We start from the raw sequence: 23,874 nt of genomic DNA on the forward strand, positions 1-23,874 counted from the left end.
CAGCTTTAAGACTTTTATTGATATTTCTGCGCACTCAAAAAGGAAGACAAGGATTTCTATCCAACTGATTTTGAAAACACACTTCTTCACAAAGGCCCATATTCTCACTCCACTGGAGACAACTTGTACACTAGATTCTGATTCTCAACTAATTCAGGCAGACATGAACTTTCAAAGAAATCCTAGACAGAAAAAGGACCAGAACTCAAATCACGCGTTAAGTTTCACACGTATCCCCAGAGTCCCCACATGCTCACTCTCTTACTCTATAAAGTTCAGAACTAGACGGAGGCTGACTGACCTCTGTGGGAGAAGTAAAAGTGAAAGAGGTTCTTGGTGCACTGACAAAATGACCAGTTGAAGGTCTATGGTTCCCTCTCACTTCCAAGATGGATCAGGCATAGAAAAACAAGGCTTAACCACTCATAATAATCAAACACATGGATTTTGCTAGAGAATGTCTACACTTGGTTGGGAAAATGACTTCCAGAGAGGCAGACACCAACCTGGTACCCATTTTTGTACATGGATAGTATCAAGGAAATGGGCTCTTGCTGGTAGTGCCCTAAAGCTATATATTTAGTCTGAGTTTCTGAAGCTGTTGCCCTAGGTCAGTCCCTACTGGATGAGGTAGAACTATGGTGGTAGGGATGTTCTTTTTTTCTGCAAGGCACTTGTTTTCCAGCTATGTGCCAAACAGATCTGAAGAGCAGCAAGGTCTGGTGTAGCTGTGGGTGGTCAAAGCAGGGATGAAGGCAGCCTGAGGAAGGCAGGACTCCATGGAAAGTACCTCCTCATTCACTGGCTGTTTTTAATTGCTGTTCAGCTTTCCCTAGGAAGGGCAAGGAGCCAGCCGTGGAGGCCAGGTCTTGATGACACTGAGCATGTCTCTAGATCTCTACTTTCCCTCAGTTCTGTATTTTTTCTATTTTTGTTGATTCTGAAATAGCCCTGGCTTCACTGGTGAGATCGTATGTGGGGCAGAGATTGAAACAGTGGATCTGGGACTTCCTTGGCGGTCCAGTGGTTAGGACTCTGTGCTTCCACTGTAGGGGGCACGGGTTCAATCCCTGGTCAGGGAACTAAGATCCCACAGGCCATGTGGTGCAGCCTTAAAAAAAAAAACCACAATGGGGCTTCCCTGGTGGCGCAGTGCTTGGGAGTCCGCCTGCTGATGCACGGGACGTGGGTTCGTGCCCCACGGTCCGGAAGATCCCACATGCCGCGAAGCGGCTGGGCCCGTGAGCCATGGCCGCTGGGCCTGCACGTCTGGAGCCTGCGCTTCGCAACGGGAGAGGCCGCAACAGTGAGAGGCCCGCGTACCGCAAAAAAAACCCAAACACAATGGATCTATTTCCGTCGCCTTACATGATTTAAAATGTGTGGGAAAATCAGTTTGAATGATGCCTAGGACTAAAGTCAAGACAAAGCAAGCCTTCGACCCCTACCCAAGCACGTCACCCAGAAGTTTGGTCCTGAGGTCTGCTCATCTCCCTGCGAAATCTAGGACCTCGTCTCACTTCCTGTCTCAGGTGTAGCAGCCTTCACAGTCCTTACTTGAGGTCTCGTATCTTCTTCCTGCCAGAAAAAGCCTTGAAGCTGGAACACCCACTCCACCTGCCAACAGCAAAAAGAGGTCAGCCCCACAGCAGTGCTGACCAACTTGGCCCAAAGCCCCAGCTAATCAGCAAGCTCCCAGACACAACTGTACATTTCTCCATAAGGGGACATGGGGGAAGGGGGTGACCAAAACACACTTTCTCAGACCAGAGGCAACACTAGCAAAGGGGAAGGTGAGAGGACTTTTTCTTAAAATCTTTAAAATCTGTTTGAAAAGTTGCAAAACAAGATAAAAGTTATAGCCTAATTGTGTACTAAACAAAAATATACACATTTCTAGAAAGTATACAAAAACATTACTCTGAATTTTACTTGTCACAGTTTTCTGTATATAACTTGTATTTTTTATCAGCATAAATTCGTTTTTCTGACTTAATTTTTAGCCTTTTTTTTTTTAAGAATCTTCGTTTTATTTGGCTTACAGTCATAAGTTAATTACTAATTAGGAAAGAGCTCGTTTGATAGGACCAACCCGTTCCAACTAGATGGGGGGCAAAAGACATTGTAAATTGAAACAAAAAAGAACTCAGTGTTATTCCCAGAATTCTATTCACCCCATAGGATAAACTCTAGTAGCATCATTAAAGGACTGGGCTAAGCCAGGCCATACAGTGGTACATGGGGAGTTCAAGATCACAGGTTTCATGAGGAGGATCACAGCTTCCAGTCCTAAACTTCATCTGGTAATCTCACAGAGACTGCCAGGTGGGCATTCATTACTTGGACATTTGTTAAGTACCTACCCCTAGATGCGCATGTGGCTGTTCCAGCAACCATCCAGTACCTTAAAGCATTCAACTCTTTACAGGCTTTTTGTATTATTTTGAGGGAGAACAGATTCTGGTCACCTCAGCTGGAGAGCTTTCAAATGCCTTAAACCTTGGGGTCTAGCTTTCTGTTCTCTGGTTCCGTGGCCCTGCTATTATAGTGAAGTGCTTGGCCTGTGCTGGTCCTGTAGATCTCTTGGGTTTCTGCCATCACCGTCATCACTGTGACTACGCTCCAAAGCTCTGCACCCCCTTGGTAGGTGGGGCCACCAGAGAAATAACAGCACAATCAATATTAAAAATGCAGTTTGCCACAGGAAGACAGGTAAGGAGCTGGGCCAGGTGACAACACCCACCTAGCCTAGCCCTACGAGAAAGGCCAAAAAGGATTCTGAATCCTTCGTCTAAAAGGATTCAGCTGGCAAACCCTACAGAAAGGTACATAACCCCTGTCTGGAAGCTTTAATACAGTATTTAAGACTCTTGTCTTTCTAAATTCTTCATTGTCAACCTCCTCTGCTCTCCACCCACTTTCCCCTAAGAGCTCTGCCTTAGCCACACAATGGCCAGTCCTCTCCTCATGGGCCCTGTTTCCTTTACTCTCAATTTAAACTCAAAATAGGGAAAAATTGCACTTGAGAATAAATCATCCATTTTATTTTATTTTATTTTGTCATGTGCTCACAGCATCTCTCTCTCCTCTCCCTGGCAGGTCACAGAGATAAATTAAAAATAAAATCTACAAGGAAAATAATTTATAAAAGCACTTCCCAGGCTCGTGCCTTCTATCCCTACTGCTCAGTTAGAATGCCTCCCCACCTAAGCAGGGAGGAGAATCAGTGCTTCCCCCCTTCAACTCATTCCTGCTAGCCTGGGGCAGACAATGCTCCAGACCCAGGCCGAGGTGGGGACAGCAGTGGCAACAGTTAGAGACACTGTGGTCCTGGAACCACCTGGCCACCTTGGCGCTCCCCTCTCTGCCTCCCCCAGGCGGTCCTCCAGGAGCCCTTGCTAAACTGGGGGTGTGGAGAAGCTGCCTGTGGCCAAGAGCCTGAGGGAGGGGTACCCTCAGCCCCTGTTACATGCATTTCTCAGTCTCCTAGAAAGAAACCCAAAAAAGAAAGACAGAGACCTCGGGACAGAGGAGAAAAATCCCAAGTGTTCACACGGTTACACGGAGTCTTTATGGCAAAGAGAACATTTAGCAGCTTTGAATATTGGTATCTCCTTTTTACTCAACACAAGCATTCTAGACCCTATAAGTGAAACAGGGCTCAAGCCCTAAAAAAATCAAAGCGCAAGAAACTCTAAGAGGACTAGTTTTTGTTGTTGCTGCTGGGTTTTGTAGTTTTTTGTCTTTCCAGTGACAAAGCCCAGTTGTTGGTAGGGGAGGCCTGAGGGAAGGGTCACTCCCCAGTGTTGTGCTGAATACTGCCTGGCTTCTCCACATCATCCCCCTGCCTCAGAGCAGCTCCCAGGAGGCTGCAGGCCCAGCCCTGTGGGCACTGCCAGCACCCCAGCTCCAGAAGAGCTCCAGGCAGCTGGTGAGGGGCGGGGGCACACGGGTGGGAAGAGAACAGCATTCGCATGCAGGCTCTGATGGAGACGTGGGAGCCTCAGCTCAGGGGTGACTGGGCACAGAGGAAGATGTATGGCAGGGCAGTGAGTGACATGCTTGGTGTTGGGGCTGCTGCAGCATGAGGCCTCACGACCCCTGCCTGTTGACTCTACCCTTTGATCCTAACCCTCCAAGCCAGTGTCGGGTCCCAGGGGCTCCCCTCTGATGGAAACCTCACAGGAGATATTATCCGAGAGCTCCCCGTCAGGGATGCCAAAGTGCAGGAGCAGGAAGAGTTCACAGGCCCCTCTCAGAACCGACTCCGTGTTCCACCCTCCCCTAGGCTGAAGTGGGGTTTACTCACACCAGTAATCTAGTCCCCTCTAAAACCTGCTGCCTGGAATCCTGGCCAGAGCCAACTTAACCTGCCCTCTGATTTTCTTCCCGCTTTGATTTTTCTGGGTTTTCTGTTTTCCTTCCTTCCTTCCTTCCTTCCTTCCTTCCTTCCTTCCTTCCTTCCTTCCTTCCAGGAATGAGACTTTCTACTACTTTCCTCTCCTCTCACAAGTCCCTTACTTTCCCTTTTTCGGCCTCCAGCAATGCCAGCACCACCCTTCCCTCAAAGGAAAAGGGTAGGGGTGAGGACCCTGTCCACCCAAACGGTCTGGCCACTTCCACCCCCCTCAGTGGGGGAAGCTGAGCCAGACAGCGCCTGCGCCTGCCTCTTCCTGTCCACTGACCCGCAGTCATCCCATCTGAGATCTATTGGATAAGAAGGCATTAAAGTCCCCGCTGTAGGTCCAGGTCCAGGCCCAGCCCTTCTCCAGTTTCCATCTCGGTGAGCGTCAACCCCCTTCCTCCCCAGGCTCACTTTCTCCGGTCCTTCGGCTTCCTCTCCTGCCGCCGGGCCTGCTGGTCAGCCAAGGTGCGGGGAATGAGGAGGACGCTGCCATCCCCGGCATACTGCAGCGCATACTGACTGGGCGAGTAGGGCCGCCCGTTCTCATCCCGCAGCCGCCCAAACACTTCCTGGTACAAGCTCTGGACCTTCTGCTTCATCTGCCGCAGGGACCGGAGGAACTCAACCTTCTCCCGCAGCAGCCGGGCTTTATCGCGCTGCAGGTCCTCCACATCCCGCTCCAGGTTCAGGATGGTGTCCAGCTTGCGCTTGCGGCAGTTCTGCGCCGCCATCTTGTTCTTGCCACGGCGCCGGATGTCACGGATGAGGCTCAGCTGGGCTTCACTCAGCTGGTACTTGGACAGCAGCTCGTTGAACTCCTCCACAGGCAGGTTGATGATCTTGTCGTTGGTGAAGGGGATCTTCATGGCTCGGGCTCGATGCTCATCCCGGCTCATCTGTTTGTCCAGGAAGTCGGTCTGCTTCTCCTTGCTGCCCTTCTTGAGGGTGCTGGGTGGTGGGAGGTCAGCAGAGTCGAGGGCACTGGGTGCCATGTTGTATGTGTGGTTGTGGCCCACATGCTCCAAATAGGGCAGGCAGGAGAGCTGAGATGGGTCCTGGTAGCTCATGCGGCAGAACTTGGAATACTCGGGCTGGTAGCCCACAGCGCCCTCAGCCTCTTCCAGATCCAAGGTCTCAGAGTCAGAACTGTAGCCAACTGCACCTTCCTCAGAAAAGGAGGAAGAGGCTGAGGAAGAAGTAGAGGAAGAGGAAGAGGAAGAAGAGGAGGAGGAGGACGAGGAGGAGGAAGAACTACCTTCAGAGCTGCTCAGGGAGGAAGGGCTATGGCTGGAGTCCAAGGAGAGGCCTGAGTCAGAGTCAAATTCCTCTTCGAGCTGGGAGGCCTGCACGGGGTTAAAGCCTTCTTCAATGGCCAGGTCCATCAGGCTGATCTCATCTAGCATGGCTTCATCTAACAGACCCCCGAGTGGGTCAGGCAGCTCAGGGCCTGCTGTGTCATTGGCTGTGCCATTCAGCTGGGGTGGAAAGAAGAGCCCTGCCAGGTTGGTGGAACCAAAGGTGGAGTTGAGGCTGGTGGAATTGCTGGGGACCAGCGGGAGCAGCGTGGAGCTGCCGGCCACAGGCAGGCTCTCCACCTCCGGGCTGAAGAGTGAGAAGTCCTGGCTGCAGCCCCCCAGGGACGCCTGATGCAGGCTGACATTCTGATTGATGGGAGTGTTGGGGGCAAGGCTGTAGTTGGTGCTCAGTGGGTCTCCTGGAGGGGCATCGTACAGGATTTCACTTGTTGATGTGTTCACTTCCATGGCCTGGGAGGGGAGAAGAGCATCACCGTTCACTTAGCGCAGACTCCATCCCCAGGTGTGGCTGGGGGCTCACGATAGCAGGCACCCAACATAGGCACAGCTGCATGGGTGTAAAGGCAAGAGACAGGAAACCACAGCCCACAGCATCAGCTCCTGGCCCCGCTTGATCCATCATGCCTGGCAGAGACGGGTTCCTCCCTGTGGACTCCACCCCAAGGCAGGACTGATCAGCTCCAGGTCATGTTTGGCCCAGACTCCCCCATCATGGAGGAGAGGAAAAAAGCACCTAACACTGCAGAATCAGCACAGTGAAAAGTACACCCAGCCTTGGAGTAAGAAAGCCTAGCTGCACCACTTGCTGTAAGACCAGGAGCATTTCACTCAGTCTCTCTTTGAGATTCAGTGTCCTCACGTTTAAAATAATAAAGGGCTGACTAGATGATCCCGAGGGCCAAGTGAAATACAATGGCTGTAAAGCACTACAATAATGTCAGCTTTTATTAATGCTAAACCTAGGAAACACCCAGCCCAGTGATTATCTGCCTGAAGGGAAAGAAGGAGGCGCACCTAGGAGGCAGGCCTGCGTTAGAAGCCTCAGCCCCGGGGCTTTAACCCAAACCCCAATCCTGACTCCACCACCTACTGACACGTGGACAGTTACCTCTCAGTGTCCCCACTTTCCTATGGATCAGAAAGGTGTTACTCTCTCTTTTCCCAGAAGTGGAAAAGCAACTGAGTATGAAGACACCCCACACAAAGTCCGAGAGGTTTGTGCCTGGTTCTGATAATCCTACCTGCATTTCCATGATGGACATGAGATCTTGCCACTGCTGTTCCAAATCAAATGGAGACTCTGTCCCCGTCAGGAGAGGAGACAAAAGATTGTTTTGAAGACCTGGGGGCTCACTCTCACTAGGCACTGCTTCTGTTATGCTGGAAATGTCTGCTGGAAACTAGGGCAAAACACAGAGGGTTTAACAGGGGAGGAGGAAAGACCACCTTCTGCTTTCCTCCCCGAGACTACCACCTGAGGTTCTGTTTCTTCCTTCCTCTGAATTCACCCCCAGCAGCCAGGACAAGGCCAACACCAAAAGCCGGCCCCTCAGGCAGCCACAGAGAGACACACTGTGTGCAGGCTGCCCTGCTGACTCAGTGGGCTCTCCCTGGAGTCCTGCTCACCTCAGCATTCTCCCCAAAGGGGCAGGTGGCCTCCAGCAGCCTAAGGCACTCTTCCAGGGACAGGGCTGTCTGGTCCTCCCCACCAGGCACCTGTGGCAACAGCAACTGTTAAGTCTGACTGACCCGGGCCTTGGCTGCCTGTGGGCCGAAGCCCCTTCCCCAGCCTTTCCAAGGGGAAGCTTGAAGGAGGCCCTGCATGGTTGCAGGCCTACACTCGCCCTCCGTTCCCAGGCTGTCGGCTGGCCCTGAGTCCCAAACTCCAGGGGAGAAGAGAGTGGGGGGTTCTGACGCAAGCAGAAAGCCGCTAGATGCTCTGCCTCCCATGTGCTGTTCGTTACCAAGGCGCGGCCCCTCCGCTGCTGCTGCTCTTCTACTCCCGCTTCCTCAGCCACCACTGTGACTTAGAGACCCCAACCCAAGATATACATTCAGGCCCATCCCACAGACACAACCTGCCTTCTCTAAAGAGAAGTTTCTAGAAGTGGGCAGAGGCAGGAGTACCTGTGCAGGGAAACTCTCCCCAGTCTCTCCATCCACTAGCAAGTTTCGTGCCAGAGCTTCTGCACCCTCGCCTGGCCAGGTGTCCTCCTGCTCTGCTCCATCTTGCAGCTCCTTATCCACATCCTGCTCCTTCTGGCGATGACTGTAGTCAAAAATCTCACGCCCAGCCCCCAGGTCAATATCCTGTCGCCAAAGGATGTCAATCAGATCTATGTCCTGAAAGACAGAGCATCATGACTTTAGCTCTGGGGTCCAGGGGCACCTCCCTGTCCTGCCCCTCAGAGGTTTCTGCTAGCATCACCCCAACTACTCCCGGGTGGGGCCCCTCCCAATCTACACCTGCCAGACTCTACCCCCTGTCCCCTCCGTACCAGCACAGCTTCATTCATCCATTTCCAGACACCAGCCTCCAAAAAAAAAAAAAAAAGACCTAGCGAAAACCACTAGCACAACCATACCGGTCTGCGGGCTTAGGATCTGGACCAGAGGCACAGCCAGGCCAAAAGGCAGGGCCATCTTACCACTACTTAAGAAGAAAGGGGGAAGGAGGAGACACTTCCCATTTCGGGAATGGGAATCCCTTAAAATTTGGTTTGTAGAAAGCTGGCCATGGCAAGCAAGAGTGAACTGTCAAGCAAAATTGCTTCGCAGTGGCCAGACTTGCATCAGCCTGTGGTGCCATTTCATTTGCATAAAGGGGTGGGGTGGACTGGAGAGGAAAATCCCTGCATTTGCAACCACCTGATGCAACCAATGACAACGACAGGCTATCCAGCCCTTCCTACAGCCGTTCCCCCTTCCCTGGATGAGGCAGGAGTAAGGCTGAACACCCACAATTCTCAGTCCAGGCTCACCTCAAGATCCATCCCTGCCAGAACAGAATGCCCACTCTCAGCTGATCCCAGCAAGCTGCCTCAATCCCCGGAGAGCCTCAGGCAGTCAGATGATCCTCACTGGACACCCCACCCCTGCCAAGGCCAGCCCCACGGTGTCCCCACAAACCAGTGCTCTCACTCCCTTACCACACCCCAGGACTCACTGACTCCCATCAGGCAACCCACTCAAGGACATAGCCCCCATCACTGCCCAGCCACAACTGCCGCCCCGGGCACCAAAATGCCTCCCTCTCACTCTACGCTGGCGGCTCCTGATTAGTTCCGGCTCCACCTGCTACCCCCAATGCCACCAGCGTACAACCCCAATAAATATGAGGCGTTCGGGTTTCCTGTACATGCCACCCCCTGCAGTTAAAGAAACCCTAAACTGTTGCCTTCCAGTCAGAGATTAAAAGGCAGACACTTTCCAGAAAGCAGTATCCTTAGATTAGACCCACCTCCCTAGATCTGACCAGGTATCCCTCTCCCACAGTAAGCCTCCCTGATCCTAAGACCTCCCAGGTGTACCTCTCCCTGCAGTCTCCCCACATATACCAACCTGAACAGAAGCCCTGGACCCAGGAGCAGAGGGGGGCTGGGCCACCCGGTGACCAGCCACCAAAGAGTTAAGGGGCCGGCTCCCTTTGGCATGGCCCCCACCACTGTGAGAGCTGCGGTCCAGGCGGGTCATGGTGTGCGAGATGAGCCCCAGGGCAGCTGGTGCTGGGCAGCCGGACAGGGGGCTCCAAGGAGCTCTTGGCTCGCAGGGAGCACACCAGGCTGGAAGGGTGGCCCCTTGCTAGCTCCGAGGGGCCCAAGGAGGGTGCCCCGCCCGTGCTGCTGCCTGGGCGGCCCAGCCCAGCCCCCTTCCGCCATCCTGGAGCAGCCCCCTCCCACCTCACAACCCCAGTTCCACTCAGGCGCCCGGCAGCCCCCACCCTGAGCTCACCGCAGAGGCTGCAGTGAGATGGGACTCCCACCCCATGCTCCGTGCTCAAGCTGCAGAGGAAAGCAAGCTCCCTCCTGGGCCTATCCTCCCGCTCCTCCCTCTCTCCCCCTCCCCACGCCCCCCAAACTTGTTACCTAGGCTGCAGCAAGGAGCCAATCCCCTCCCCCTCCCACCCCGCAGGTCACTGCTGAGGCTGCGGAGAGCCAATCCCCTCCCCCAGGTCAGCAGCTGGGCTGCGGAAAGAGCCAATCCCCTCCCACTGTCGTTACCTAGGCTGCGACGAGAGCCAATCTCCTCCCCCAAGTCTCCGCTGGAGATGCGGAAGGAGCCAATCCCCTCCCACCGCCTGTTACCTAGCTGCAGCCGGGAGCCAATCTCTGCACCAGGGCAGCTGGAGAAGCTGCCGCAAGGAACCAGCCCATCCCCGGCCGCCTCCGTCTCCTCAAGGAGACGCACCCAGGGGCGGGCAGCCCCACCCAGCCCAGTCAGCCAGCCGGGGTGGCGCAGTGAGAGCGCCCTGGGGGGAAGGGGTGCCACTCTACCTCCTGTCGCATCCTGCTTACCCAGCCCACTCAGGACTGGGACTCAGGACTGGGCAGACACTCCTCCCACAGCTTCTTCGGGAATCTAAGTTCTTCCCTGGAAGTGTAAGGAGTTTTCCCGTTCCTCAGGAGAGCTGTGGCCAGTCGTCCTCAAACCCAAGGCTCAAAAAGCTAGCCTGGGCAGGAACCCAGTGCACCCAGATCCACTGGGAACCAGGGGCTTTGTCACCCTACAACAAGCTAGACAAGAGGAAGGGGGAAATCCATCTGCACAAATGCAGGGATGTCACAGTGCCGGCCAGGCCTAGCCCCAGGCAAGAGGAGGGAGACAAGGAGCCTGAACGCCAGCACTGAAGGAGACAGGTGCTCCGCAACGTCCTGGACACAAACATGTCCCCCCTGCCCCCCACTTTCTTTTTACCCCAGGCTTTGTTCAAGAGCCATCTCTGCCTGAGCCCCGGCTTACATCTCTAAAGCAGGAAGAATGCCCCTGACAGAATCAGGGTCACAATTCTGGCTCCCATCCTCACTGCTGCTCCCCTTGAGCCTAAGGTCAGGTCAGGGACAGTATGTTCTCCTTGGTCGCAGAGTGCTCCTCCTCGCCTGCAAAGAGCTGTACACAGGCCACCCCCCTCTCTGGGCAGAGTGCCAACCTCGAGGGGAATCCTATCCCTGACAAGGGCCTGGGCTATAGCTGTCCATCGAACAGGCCTGGCAGCAGGGGAGTGCTGCCACCCAGGGATAATACCAGCTCCAGCAGTGCCTGTCACATGCTCTGGACCTGGGTATTTTTATCCCTGAGTTGCTGAGGAAATAATGTTCTAGACACACAAAAATCCTCCCTTCCCCCATACCCAGCCTGGGCCCCTAACGCTAACCCACCCCCAATCTCCAAAGGGAGCAGTGAAAGCCTGGGGTCAGGGAAAGCACAAACTTCACGAAGATCAAGAAATGGAGGCAAGCAGGGTCAAAGTCCCATCCCATTCCACCCCAACCCAGCCAATTACATTGAAAACATCCCATCCCACCCCATCCCAGGAGAGATCCCTGCAGGAAGAGGAATGAAGCTATGCCTGCTGGGTTACCAGCAGCAGGGTTCCCAAGCCCAATTACATCTACCCCTTGAGGAGCTACCGTGGGTGGGATGATGGAAGAGGAGGCTGGGAGGCATACTTCTTCAGACCACTGTGCCAAGACTGGAGTCCAGTTGAAGGTAAATAACAGAGGAAGCAGAAGAGAGGTGGCACTGTAAGAATCTCAGAAAAGAGGCACTGCAAGGCAAGGAGTGCTCACGACTCCCATACGCAGGTAATTCTAGTCTCTCTCAAAGTAGAGCCAATGTGAGCCAGCTAAGCACAGAGCAACCCTGGCACTACTGACATTTGGGGCCAGATCAACCTGTTATTTAGGGGCTGTCCTATGCTTTTTAGGAAGTTCGGCAGCATCCCATGCCTCTCTCCACTAGATGCCAATAACACCTTCTCCAGTTGTGACAACCAAAGCTGTCTCTAGACACTGCCACATGTTCCCTGATGGACAAAATCATCCCCAGTTGAGGACCACTGGCCCAGAGAAAGCCGCATGATTTGACAGTCACTAACATTCAGAGAACCGAGCTTAGAACAGGCTTCAACGCGGGATGGTAGGCAAAACCTGGTCTGACTGGTATGCAGAAAGAGCCAAGTTCTACAGCATCTGTATAACTTTTAACATACCTCCACACTCCCTCTTCCCAAACACTCCCCCCATGCACCCCCGCCTCAAGACTCAGCTCTGGAAAACCCAGCCCAGTGCAATCCAGCCTCCTCCTTCCCTAATGGCCAGCGACTGAACTGGATCTTTTCCCAAGCTCCGTAAGACTGAGTGGCAAGACAGGTCCAAACGCAGAGCTCAAAGCAGTCTTATCACATTGGTGGGGGAGGGGCAGCAGAAACCATTTAACATGGTTAGAGGCGACTGCATCACCTTCTGCCCACAACAGTGTGTCAGCCACTCGTCAGTTCAGACCTCTGACAGCTCAAAGCAAGCTGCCTTCAGCAGCAGAATGCAGTTTCTCTTCTAGTTCCCATCCATCCCTCCCGTCCCTACTCGCTGCAGTGGGCCTTTAGCAAAGAATGGGAGCCTTGGCCCTCTCCTGGCCAAGAATAACTATCTAAATCTACCCCTTGGCTCAGACCCAGGAGAGGAGACTTATCAGGACCTTACCACCACAACAGGCCTGACCACAAAGGAGAACTTCAGAATACGTAGGTGTGTTTTGATGTGGGGGGAGGTACAAGGCAACAGTCCACAAAATATTTGTGTCTTAGCAACGAACATACACCGCATCAAAGCCCATCATAACATGACTCCCTCCCCCACCCCAGGCCTCCAGGAGTCATGTTGAAATCCAAGCAGTAAACACACAGGCATGTTCTAAGGACCTCCCACTGCCCTGACAGTTCATTTAGAGGTGGGTCAATGGTTCAACACAAGGAAATGCTCCCAACCCCCAATCTTAGTCAGACAATCTAGCCCACTCCTATCCCAGAACAATGCCTGAGACCCCCCGGAACCTCTCTGGTTCTTTGCAGGGCTTACTACTATTACTACACTCCTTCAGGACCACCCTTCAGCCCACCCCCGCAACCCCAGACCCTTCCCACCCTCCCCTCCACATCGCCACTAACCTCTTTGGTTAAGTCTCCACTGACTGGAGGGGCTACAGCCCCCAAATCCTCCAAATCTTCACTGAATCCCTGCTCCGTTTCGCTTTCTCGCACCCCGTTGTCTGGGCCTGTCACATCTTGGAGACCACTGGAACTCTCGAGGGCGAGGCCCGAGCTGGGCTGGCTGCCAGAGACAGACCCCTCCGGATCCCGGTGGACCAGCCAGGCGTTAACCTCAGTGGTTGGCACCTGGAACCTGTCCAGGGCCCTCACCTGACTGAGGAGCCGCCGGGCAGTGAAGTAATTGTCCAGGTCTATGCTCTTGGGGTGGATACCATAGCCATCCAAGGTATTCCTCAGGTTGTGGAACTGGGTCTGAGTATAGGCAGAACTGGGCCCCAGGATGATCTCCCGGAGCGGGGGGAGCTGCGAGGTCAGGTAAGTATCCACGTCCACCCGCACCCCGATCAAACTCAGCAGAATGGTGAACTGGAGGAGTCCTTCCGTTAAGTATTTCTTCAGAGAAAGCATTGCTGAAGGACCAGAATGTTTATGCTTTTTGGTTTTTAAATCTTCCAAAAGACAAATCAAGGCCACTGCTCTGCTGCTCCAGCCAGCAAGTTACCCTCCTCAGTGCCAAACCCTGTACCCCACCCTGGCAGAACACAGGGGCTGAGCTTCCTGACAGCCTCAGAGGAAAGCACACCCCTTGGAGCCAAGGCCACACTCCAGACCACATTCACTTTTCCCTTCTTGACACCTCACCTCTGAAAGTACAACTGTTTCCTAACCCAGTCCAGGCCCTCAGGGCCCACGTGACTTACTGTCTCCACAGTCCACATACAGTCACTTCCTCACTCACATTAGTTGTCCTCTCTGTAAATTTCACTGCAGGTTGTTCTCGGGAACAGCTGATGGATATTTTTTTTCCTTCTCTCTCCTAAGGTTTATTTCCTTTGGCTGGAGCTACAGGCCTTTTGTCTTGGGTCAGAGTGTCCCGCCTCCTCCACACTTACCAGGGGGGTTTCCAAAGAAACCTGAAATGGGAATCACAAAAGCAACAGGATAAGATTCCATAATTTTCATGCCATGACCAAGGCAGAGGTAGGAAACACATTAAAAGGCCACTTTTATTTTTTATTTAAAAAGAAATCAGTTATTATACTCCAAGAAAAACAAAACATGAAAACCAGTTACAGACAGAACAACTATGAGAGGAAGGTATTGCTCACAAGGGATCTCAGTTTCTGGATATTAATTCTGCAGCACCCTAAAAGGTGGCTCATTTTGGATAAGCAGATAATGCCCAGGGCATCCAAAATACTTTACACGTTGTCTGATTTACCAACCCTCCCCCCACCCCATACACACTACCCAGCTTCTATTTTTAGCGTGAGAAGTCCATTTCCTATCTTAAAAGAAAGTTTGTTTCTCCTCTCTCAGTAGAAAACTGCCTACAATTCTTGTGCCTTCAAGTTCTAAAAGGGAGAGAGAGATTATTAATGGGTGAGAGTAAAAGGACAAGAAGACAACCACCACATCATAGAAAAGAATAACGCCTTTTGTTTTTCCAACTTTAAAATCTGATTTCCCTTTCCTATCACTCTCACATTTTAAAAAAATGGGGGTACTGACGAGATGGGGGGCCCTGAGGCAGGATTATTCGGTCCAGAATTTGAATAGGCAGGTTTTATTTTCATTCACGTGACCTTCTGATCCAAAGCAGAAGGATATGGCCAAGTCTTCAACCCAGATAGCCAAGTGGGGAGGGAGTAAAGCTGCCTTTCACTTTCTAGTCTCTACTTCTGAGCTTCCATTAACCTCATAAACCACGACATAGCTCTCTCCTGTTCACTGCTGTGACCCATCTACGAACTTCATCCTAAAGAGAAAGAGGGATATATACACACACACACACACACACACACACACACACACACACACACACACACACACGCCCTTATCTGGTTGGAGTAAACATAATTGCGACCCAGAATTCCTGCTTACACTTCCCTCCAATTCTCACGCAATTTACTACTAAAAACCTCCCAAGAGCCAATTAAGTTCGAGAAACCGGACAAGGTCCCTTAAAGATCGAGTAAGGCCAGGCCTGAGCCCGGTCCCACCCTGCCCCGGATACCCGAGTCCGGCTGGGACCAAGTCGCCATGCCGCTCCTGGCGCCTCGACTTCTAGCCTCTGGGCAGCAGCGAACAAGTGCTACTTTCCTGGCCTTGACCCACCCTGACGGCCAAACCCCACCCCGCCCTCCGCCCTTATGGCCCCACCCCGCTCCCAAGCCTGGGCTAACACCACGCCTTCTCAGGCCCTCAGCCCTCCCCAGTCCAACCCACCCCGGAGATGCTTTCTCCACTGCCTCTCGGCCCCTCCCTGCCAGGCCCAGGGCCCGGCCCCGACGCGAACTCCGCTCGGCCGCCCGCTCCCGCCTCCTGCCCCTCAGCTCCACCCCGCCGCCCTTCACCCCGTAAGCCTCGGCCCCGCGGCGCTGCGCCCCTCCCGTTAGGGAAAGAAATGTGCTTGATACCCTCTGCTGATCTCGGCGTCCGCCGCTGCCGCCACAGCAGGCGCTCAGCCCGAGGCCAGGCCTTGCCGCCGCCACCGCCGGCCGGCCTAGAGCTCCCCAGCCTCCGCTTCCCTCCCCGCCCCCTCCTTCTACCTCACACGGAAGCCCGCCCTCCGCGTACTCCCCCGGGACACGTTTCTCCAATCAACGAGCGGAGACATTGGCCGTCGCCGGATGTCGCTTTGATTGACAGCAGAGAGAACCCAGTGGCTGAGTGCGCCTCCTTCTCCCTTTACCGATTTCCCAAGACTGACACGGCCCACGGCCCAATGGGCATGTAGGCCCGCCCCACGGCATGGGCCCACCAATAAAGTGGGGCGAAGGCCCTATCGCCCGGCGTTCGGGACCCCTCAGCCGTGCGCCCGTCGCTCGCCGGCTGCAGGAGGTATTACAGGCTGGGCACGGAGTGAAGTTAATAGGCTGAGCGCTTCCAGTGCATTCTTTGGCGAGGGTATAAGGGCTTAGGGCTGGGAATGGGAGGTGGTATCGCCGCCGGAGTGCGGGGTCCCCCCCTTGAGGGTTCCCACGGTGACTTGCAAAAGTCCAGTAAGACCTGAGATGCTGAGGTGGGGCACAGAGCATGTGTTTCGCATGGTGGGGACGCTCGTGCCGCCATTTTGGGTGCTGGCAGCGGAAACCGCTCTCCTAGCTTCCGCTCCGTGCGGGCTGCGCGTTGGGCCCCTTGCCAGTCAGGGATCCTTACGCCGCCTGTCCCAGGCAAACCCTGCGGACGGCTTGCCACGACGGTGGTGGGACGTTGGGGTTATGAGGAATGTGACATAATTAGTTGTTTTTGTCATAATACAAACACTTTCTCCTCTGTACCAACCTCCCCACACAGCCCCTCTGCCCAGCCTCCCACGCAGGTTAGTTTTGCTTTTCAGGAACTTTCCTCAGTTTCTAGTGTTCTCCAGTCTCTTCTAGCCGACATCTTTGTGATTTCCAAACATTGGTTTACCTCCAGCATCACCTTGGGAAGTTGTTGAACTTGCACATTTTGAGGCACCACACCAGAGGTTCTGATTCTTACCCTGGGGTGGCAGCCTGATAACCTTGCCCGTTTATTAAACAACTCGGGTAGTTTTCATACAGCTGGTGCAAAGACCACTTTTAGGCTGTCACTGAGTTGGCGGCGTTTGCAGTAAGTTGTTCCTAGCTGTGGGACAAAAAGAGGCATTGACTCAAATTCTTGACTCCCTGGAAGATCCTGCTAATCTAGTGGGCGAGCCATTGGTTCTTATACAACCAAGGACAAGGCCAACTGGTAATTTATTTGATGAGAACACCTAGTCCATCATGTGTTTGGAGAATTAGGCGGCTTAATTCTGGGTGGTTCACAGATTATAATGCACTTTCACCATGTAGGAGTATACTGCGTTGAATCCTCAGAAAACTAGTTACTCATTTCAAAGACAGATTAAGGGGACTTCCCTGGTGGTGCGGTGGTTAAGAATCCGCCTGCTAATGCAGGGAACATAGGTTTGAGCCCTGGTCGGGGAAGATCCCACATGCCACTACTGAGCCCGAGTGCCACAACTACTGAAGCCCGAGCCCCTTGAGCCCTTGCTCCGCAACAAGAGAAGCCACTGCAATGAGAAGCCTGTGCACAGCAACAAAGAGTAGCCCCCGTTCCCCACAACTAGAGAGAGCCGTTGCGCAGCCAAAAATAAATAATTAACCAAAAAAAAAGATGGGTTCAGAGAGCACGTTTTATTTATTCATTTTACTATTTGTCACCCAGAAAATGCTAAAATAGAAACCCCATGAGGACTAGAATTTTGTGCATTAACTGTTGAGTCTTCAAAACCTAGGACAGTGCCTGCAATGGCAGATACTTAATACTTGCCGGGAGTTCCCTGGTGGTCTAGTGGTTAGGATTCCAGACTTTCACTGCCATGGCCTGAGTTCAATCCCTGGTCAGGGAACTGAGATCCCACAAGCCCACAGTGTGGCCAAAAATAAATAAATAAATAAATAACATCTCGACTTTAAAAAATAAATAAGGAACTTCCCTGGTGCCGCAGTGGTTAAGACTCTGCACTTCCCATGCGAGGGGCCTGGGTTCAATCCCTGGTCAGGGAACTAGATACCACATGCATGCTGCAGCTAAGAGTTCACATGCCACAACTAAGGAGCTGGCGAGCCACAGCTAAGGAGCCCGCCTGCCACAACTAAGACCTGGTACTACCAAACAAATAAGTAAAATATTTTATGGAAGTTCCCTGGTGGGCTAGTGCTTAGGATTCCGCACTTTCACTGAGGAGGCCAGGGTTCAATCCCTGGTTGGAGAACCATCCCACGTGCCGCCAGAATACAAGAAATAAAATAAAACATTTTTTAAATAAATAAATAAAAAGTACTTGCTGAATAACTGAAGGGGAACTCAAGCAGGCCTGTGATTAAAAGTTCCTGATAAAAGCAGAAATCAATAATTGGAGGAGGTGTGGTTTTGAAGAATATGGCATATTATCTAAAAAAATGGATGACCATTCAGCCCCTGAATAAGACCATGAAGGTAAATACTGCTGTTGGATAAGAAAAGAGGAGAAATTAAGGTGTAATCAGTAACTCTAAAAATATATCAAGGGGGTTGAGAAGGAAATATTTTAAAACCATAGCACTAAAACATATCAAGACTAGACTAAAGTTACCAGGCTAAAATACAAGACTATTTTGAGAAGATAGAAGGAGAAATTGCATACTAAGAGTGGCCATCTGTTTGACACAGCAAATAGAGAACAATTTTAAACCTTGACACAGTTCTGAAAAAACAACAACTGGGCAATCGTTTATCTATGGGGAGTCAGGGAACCTTAGCACCAACAAAACTGAGTGTTTTGGACAGTCCATTTGTACTTTACAAGTTTCTTTTGAGCTGCATAGCAGGGTACCAGGTGCCTGGGATGAGAAATAAAGTTATGTAGTACATATAAGACTAACATGAAATCAAGATAAACATTCACTGAAATGGCAACTGTGGGTGGGACAGCCACACTGAGGAGATAACCATGTGATACTCTCACATCACTTTGAAAGCCTAAATTCATTTGGTCACTTTTTAATGACTCACAAGTTTGTTAAGATAGCTCTCTTACCCATCCTCTTCTTTCCTTTCTCTCCTTTCTGGGGTCCTGGGTGTGGAGAGAGTTACAGGCACTGAGAATAGGAAGGGCTCCATGTTAATCCTTAGAGAAACATGGGGAGGGGGAAGGGTAAGCTGGGACAAAGTGAGAGAGTGGCATGGACAAATATACACTACCAAATGTAAAATAGCTAGTGGGAAGCAGCCACATAGCACAGGGAGATCAGCTTGGTGCTTGGTGACCACCTAGAGGGGTGGGATAGGGAGGGAGGGAGGGAGACGCAAGAGGGAAGAGATATGGGGATATATGTATATGTATAGCTGATTCACTTTCTTATAAAGCAGAAACTAACACACCATTGTAAAGCAATTATACTCCAATAAAGATGTTAAAAAAAAAATCCTTAGAGAAGGGGTGGGAAAGGTGTGGAGAGGTCTTTTGTCCACACTATCCTGTTCCCTTTCTTTTGCCTCCCAACTTCAAGTACTATGTTTAAATGTGTATAATAATTATTTGAGTGTAAAGTGGGAGAGAGCTGGATCAGGAACTGTATTATTGGGTTAAAGAATGACTAGGAGAAAAAAAAAAGAATAACTAGGGGTAGTTAGAAAAAAGTTTTCTGCTTAGCAGTTACAGAAAGGTGGGAAGAAAAATGGGAAAGACAAAGAATTGCTAGCCCATTGCAAGGGCTGAGGAGAGCAGAGACGTAGAGAAAATCTCAGCAGCCGGCAGTGAGGCCTGGCAGGGTGTAGGCACCCAGGATATTTAATAGTACTCTGTGTAGGGAGTGGAGATCGAAAGACCGTCTTCCACGCTGTCTAGAGTTCCAGGTCAAGGCTGGGCAGGTGTAAACCTCCTTCCCAGAACCCACTGATTAACCTTGTAAAATCCAGGGTGTGTCCTTCTTCACCCAGGAAGCCACCATCCTCCCCGCCCCCCCCCCACACACCCTCCTTTCCCGGGAACAGCTGTTAATAGGACAATTACCCAAGAAGCGAAAGAAAGATCCCATGCTGATGTGTCATCCGTCCTGGTATATCCATTAAATCAGACTGAGAAGACCACTGGAAAAAGTGAGTGCATGCACTTGCTCCCTGAGGGAGAGGCTGAGAGCCAACAGTGGAACCAGGTCTTGCCAGGGAGGCTCCAGGCTGCTCAGGAGAGAAGGCAGTGGGAAGCCAGGAAGTTGGTTAGTTCTAATGCACAGGGATTTGGGGTCATGAAAGAAAGCCAGCTAACTACACTGAAATCCTACTCGTCCCAGTGATATCTACGTTGACCCACCTTCCTCTGTAGGAACAGCTGTTGCTGCCATCGGGCAGGCACATCCATCCTCCAAACATCCTGTGATGATGACTCCTGTCCAGAAACCCTCGGAGAAGGGCATGTGGGAAGGCAGACTGGCTGTGGTTTAGAGTTCTTCTGGAATAGCAGGAATTGCTTTTTCCCCAAAGGGGAAACCCAATCTTTCTGCCATTCTGCTCACCCATTAGTTTTCCTTTCTTTAAAAATGTTTTAAATGTTGTTAACCTATATAAATATTTCTCACTCTCCAATTTCCAACTAGTCAAGGGGAATGGATAAAATGACTGCCTGAGATTTCCTTAACACCCTTCTGAGAGATTCTAGCATTACATCCTGTCAATACCCCCTTTCTTACATGGTAAACATCATTAGCAAGCTTGTTACCATTAAACCATCAAAAGAGGTTCTACAAGCCAGTCTCTTCCCTGTGCACCTCTCCCATGGCTGTCTTAGAAGATTGCTTCTCAACCCTGGCTGCACATTAGAATCACCTAGGGGGCTTGCCCAGGTCCCACCCCCCCAACTAATTAAATCAGAGTCTCCCAGAGCAGCCCTGGACATCAGGATTTTGTAAAAGCTCCTTAGGTGATTCTTATATGCAGCCAGAGTAGAGAATCAGTAGCTTGGGGGCAAGAATCCAAGTTGAGTAAAAAAGCACAGCGGTGGTAATCATGAGTGCGGACCAGAATCACCACCTGATTTTACGACGTGCTCTTTCTCAGTCCTAACGTGTTCTCTTCCTGGACCTACCCAATGAAAACGCTTCTTTAGTCATTCATGTCTTGGTGTAACATTTTATGAAGCTGAACTCAGTGGTCCTGTATGTCTCACCATGTTGTCCCAAACAGTGTTGGGTAACTTTCTTTGTATAGCTCTCAGTGTGGCATGTCACAGTCAGTGAGGTGCTATTGTGAGGTGGGAAAAGTGGGTGTTTTGGACTCAGAGCTGCGTTCCAAAACTTACTAGTTGGGCCCTCCTGAGCTAAAATGGAGTTAACAATATACATATTCACAAAGTTTAAAAATCGGATCCTGTGTATAAAGTCCTTCATGCATGGGTAGAGCTAAGCGTGAGGTCCCTTTCTTGCCCAGCTCTCTCTCCACCCACCCTACAACCTTCTTATCCCAGAGAAAGCCAAACACATTGAAGAAATGAGAGCTGTCTTTAGGATGGTCAACTGGAAACTCATCCTGCAGACAGAGCGTGGAAGCTTTCGTTTTCTCTCTGGAGGATGCCACAAGCACACACAACCACACCTCACATTGCACACACACCTCCCCCTCTTGACATTATAGCAGGAAGGAGAGAGAAAGGCTGTTACCCAAGGGAGCTGTTTCTTCTTGTCACACGAGAACAGATGCTGAAATCCTAGGACAGACAGCACAGAAATGTGGCAGCAGGAGGGTGAGTCAGAGGAAATGGAATGGTCTCACCTTCAAGATACATCAAGGCCCAGAGGGGAACCTATTTGAATCACTAACCTCCTGGAGACTCCAAAGGGCAGAGACATGTGTGTGTGTGTGTGTGTGTGTGTGTGTGTGTGTGTGTGTGTGTGTGTGTGTGTGTGTGTGTGTGTGTGTGTGTGTTTAGGACCAATTCTGAGTCCAGCTTCTCCACAGACCCCAGCTGCTTAGAGATGCGCACAGCACCTCCTCCCAGGGCACCCCGCCCCTTCTCAAGGAAGGAGGGAACAGGAAAACAGCAAGCGGCTTTCTTTCTGAACCCAGCTCTGGCTTCCTCATTCTGAGAAGCTCACCAGCAGCTTCTTTTCTGCTGCACTTGCAGGCTTCCCAAGTGCTGCCAGCCTTACACTGTAAGGCTGTGCTCTGTGGGGGACATTGTCCTGACACCGTGCACACTGAACTTGTATGTTTACACAGAATCCCCACTAAAGGGGCACCCCAGGTTGGGGGACCCTGAGGAAGGAAAGGAGTCCTGGGGTCTCTGTTGAGGGAGTTTGGGAAGGAGCCATGATAGGAGGAAATCTCTTCCTTGAAAAGTTCAACTTGAGTGCTCTGGATTTACTTATTCACCACGGCACTTAAGCTGTAAAGCGATCCTGATGATGATAACGATAGCAACCCTGGTGGTGGTGGTGGTGGTGGTGGTGCTGAGGATTTTTCGGTTCCTAAGCTTCCTTCCCTGGCCTTCTCTCTCATCCCCAGCCCCTCTGCCCCCCTCAGTGCCTCTCAGCCACTCTGCTGTCACTAATTCCTCCCCTTCCTCTCCCCGGAGCCACTCCTGCTCTCTAAGTCCCGTCTTCCCAGGTCTTCCTCTCCTTCTGCAAGCTGACCCTCTCCCACTGTGGGTACCATTCACTACACAGAGGCTAGGAAATGCCCCTGGAGGCTTTTTGGTGCTGTCGTTGCAAATATGAGCTAATAATGGACGAGCTCACAGAAATATTAAAGCATCGAAATCAAATCAGTACTTTTTTAAAATTTATTTTATTTTTGGCTGCTTTGGGTCTTTGCTGCACGTGGGCTTTCTCTAGCTGCAGCGAGTGGGAGCCACTCTTCGCTGCGGTGCGTGGGCTTCTCACTGCAGTGGCCTCCCTTGCTGCGGAGCACCGGCTCCAGGCACGCGGGCCTCAGTAATCGTGGCACACGGGCTCAGTAGCTGTGGCTTGCAGGCTGTAGAGCACAGGCTTAGTGGTTGTGGCCCACGGGCCTAGTTGCTCCGCGACACATGGAATCTTCCCGGACCAGGGCTCGAACCCGTGTCCTCTGCCTTGGCAGGCAGATTCCTAACCACTGTGCCACCAGGGAAGCCCCAAATTAGTATTTTTAATAACATTGAGCCGGCATGACCATTGACATAACTTCTGATCATCTGGAATCCAAGCAATTAAAATACTGTCTTTTCCTCCATTATACCAAATAGCATTGATTAATGTTCATTATTATAACTCTGGTAGCCTGCAGGGAAGATTCAGATGTGCCTTCTAAATCATCATAAAGAGGTTCAGTAGACGTTTCCTCAGACACGTGTGGCTCGCCCCCTCACTTCCTTCAGCTCTTTGTTCAAATGTCACCTTCTTGAAGGCTTTCTCAAATGACCCTAATGAAAATGGCATTTTTCCCTGCCTCTCCCCAACCCCTCACATTCCTGATACCCATTCCTGATCTATTTTTCTTCATAGTGCTTACCAGCAATTCAAATAATATCTATTTTATTCATTTATGTGCGTATTATGTCTTGCACAGAAATGCACACACACACACACACACACACACACACACACACTTGAATAAGCTCCACGAGAGCAAAGATTTTGTTTACCTTGGCTATTGTTGCATCCCAGTGACTAAAAAAGTAACTGGCACATAGGAAGCACTCAAATATTTGTATAGCACATAAAACATGGTTTCACTGGACCTGTCGTGTGTCCTCTTTGGGGCACCAGCGATTCCACAAGCACATTATCTCTATTTTTGTAGTACGCAATGCCTGATGCAGAGAAGGACCACACACATTTGTAAACAAATTAGTAAAAATGGTATTTGGAGATTCAATACAACAAAAGAAATATGTAGGGTGCTGAGACAGAGAATGTGACAGCAGAGACCTACCAAGTCAGATTCGGTGGTTGTCAGAGAAGGCCTTTTGGTGATGACATTGAAGTTGAGATGAAGAATGAGATGGCTTGAAACCATTCAGCAGAGGAAACCCCCATTCCCCAGTCACCTGGGATGAGTGAGTGTGGTACCCAACATCAAAGGACCTGAAGAGAAGAATGGAGAAGAAATTCTTAGTCTGAATTTCTGGGTTCCACCTCCATTCAACTATTGATTAGCTGAAGGATCTTGAAAGATCACACAAACTTTGAGTCTCCCTTTGCTTAAAATGGGGATGAGAACACCTACCTCACAGGTGTAAGTTATATCAGATAATGTACGTGAAAAGTCTTAAGTGTAAAATGCATGCCTGGTATTGTGATAGGTAAATGGATAAGTACTGTAAACTCTGTACCGTTGGAGTGTGAATTTCCCACTGGCCTTGAGGACGCTGAAGCTAAAGCTTGTCCTCTGGTGTACTTAGG

The 23,874-nt window shown here is 51.2% G+C and overlaps 1 protein-coding gene across 12 annotated transcripts in view; it reads right to left on the bottom strand.

The window, feature by feature from the left end:
• Nucleotides 1–23,874, bottom strand: part of NFE2L1 (NFE2 like bZIP transcription factor 1) — a 24,297-nt gene continuing 423 nt past the window's right edge. Inside the window, exons 2-8 of one of the 12 annotated variants that reach the window (XM_033848235.2) lie at nucleotides 23,405–23,556; nucleotides 12,884–13,899; nucleotides 7,849–8,064; nucleotides 7,348–7,437; nucleotides 6,963–7,121; nucleotides 4,817–6,171; nucleotides 1–1,617 (exon numbers count right to left, since the gene is read on the bottom strand). In XM_033848235.2, the coding sequence (XP_033704126.1) occupies nucleotides 1,554–1,617; nucleotides 4,817–6,171; nucleotides 6,963–7,121; nucleotides 7,348–7,437; nucleotides 7,849–8,064; nucleotides 12,884–13,393 (2,394 nt within the window). In that variant the 5' untranslated portion in view covers nucleotides 13,394–13,899; nucleotides 23,405–23,556 and the 3' untranslated portion in view covers nucleotides 1–1,553. Of the gene's footprint in view, nucleotides 1,618–3,016; nucleotides 6,172–6,962; nucleotides 7,122–7,347; nucleotides 7,438–7,848; nucleotides 8,065–8,219; nucleotides 9,239–9,282; nucleotides 9,727–12,883; nucleotides 13,900–15,002; nucleotides 15,115–15,405; nucleotides 15,557–23,404; nucleotides 23,557–23,874 lie in introns of those variants that run through there. The other 11 variants (XM_033848236.2, XM_033848234.2, XM_019924952.3 and 8 more) reach the window with 11 other exon arrangements.

Source organism: Tursiops truncatus, chromosome 20, assembly GCF_011762595.2.
Source record: "Tursiops truncatus isolate mTurTru1 chromosome 20, mTurTru1.mat.Y, whole genome shotgun sequence".
NCBI lineage: Eukaryota > Metazoa > Chordata > Mammalia > Artiodactyla > Delphinidae > Tursiops > Tursiops truncatus.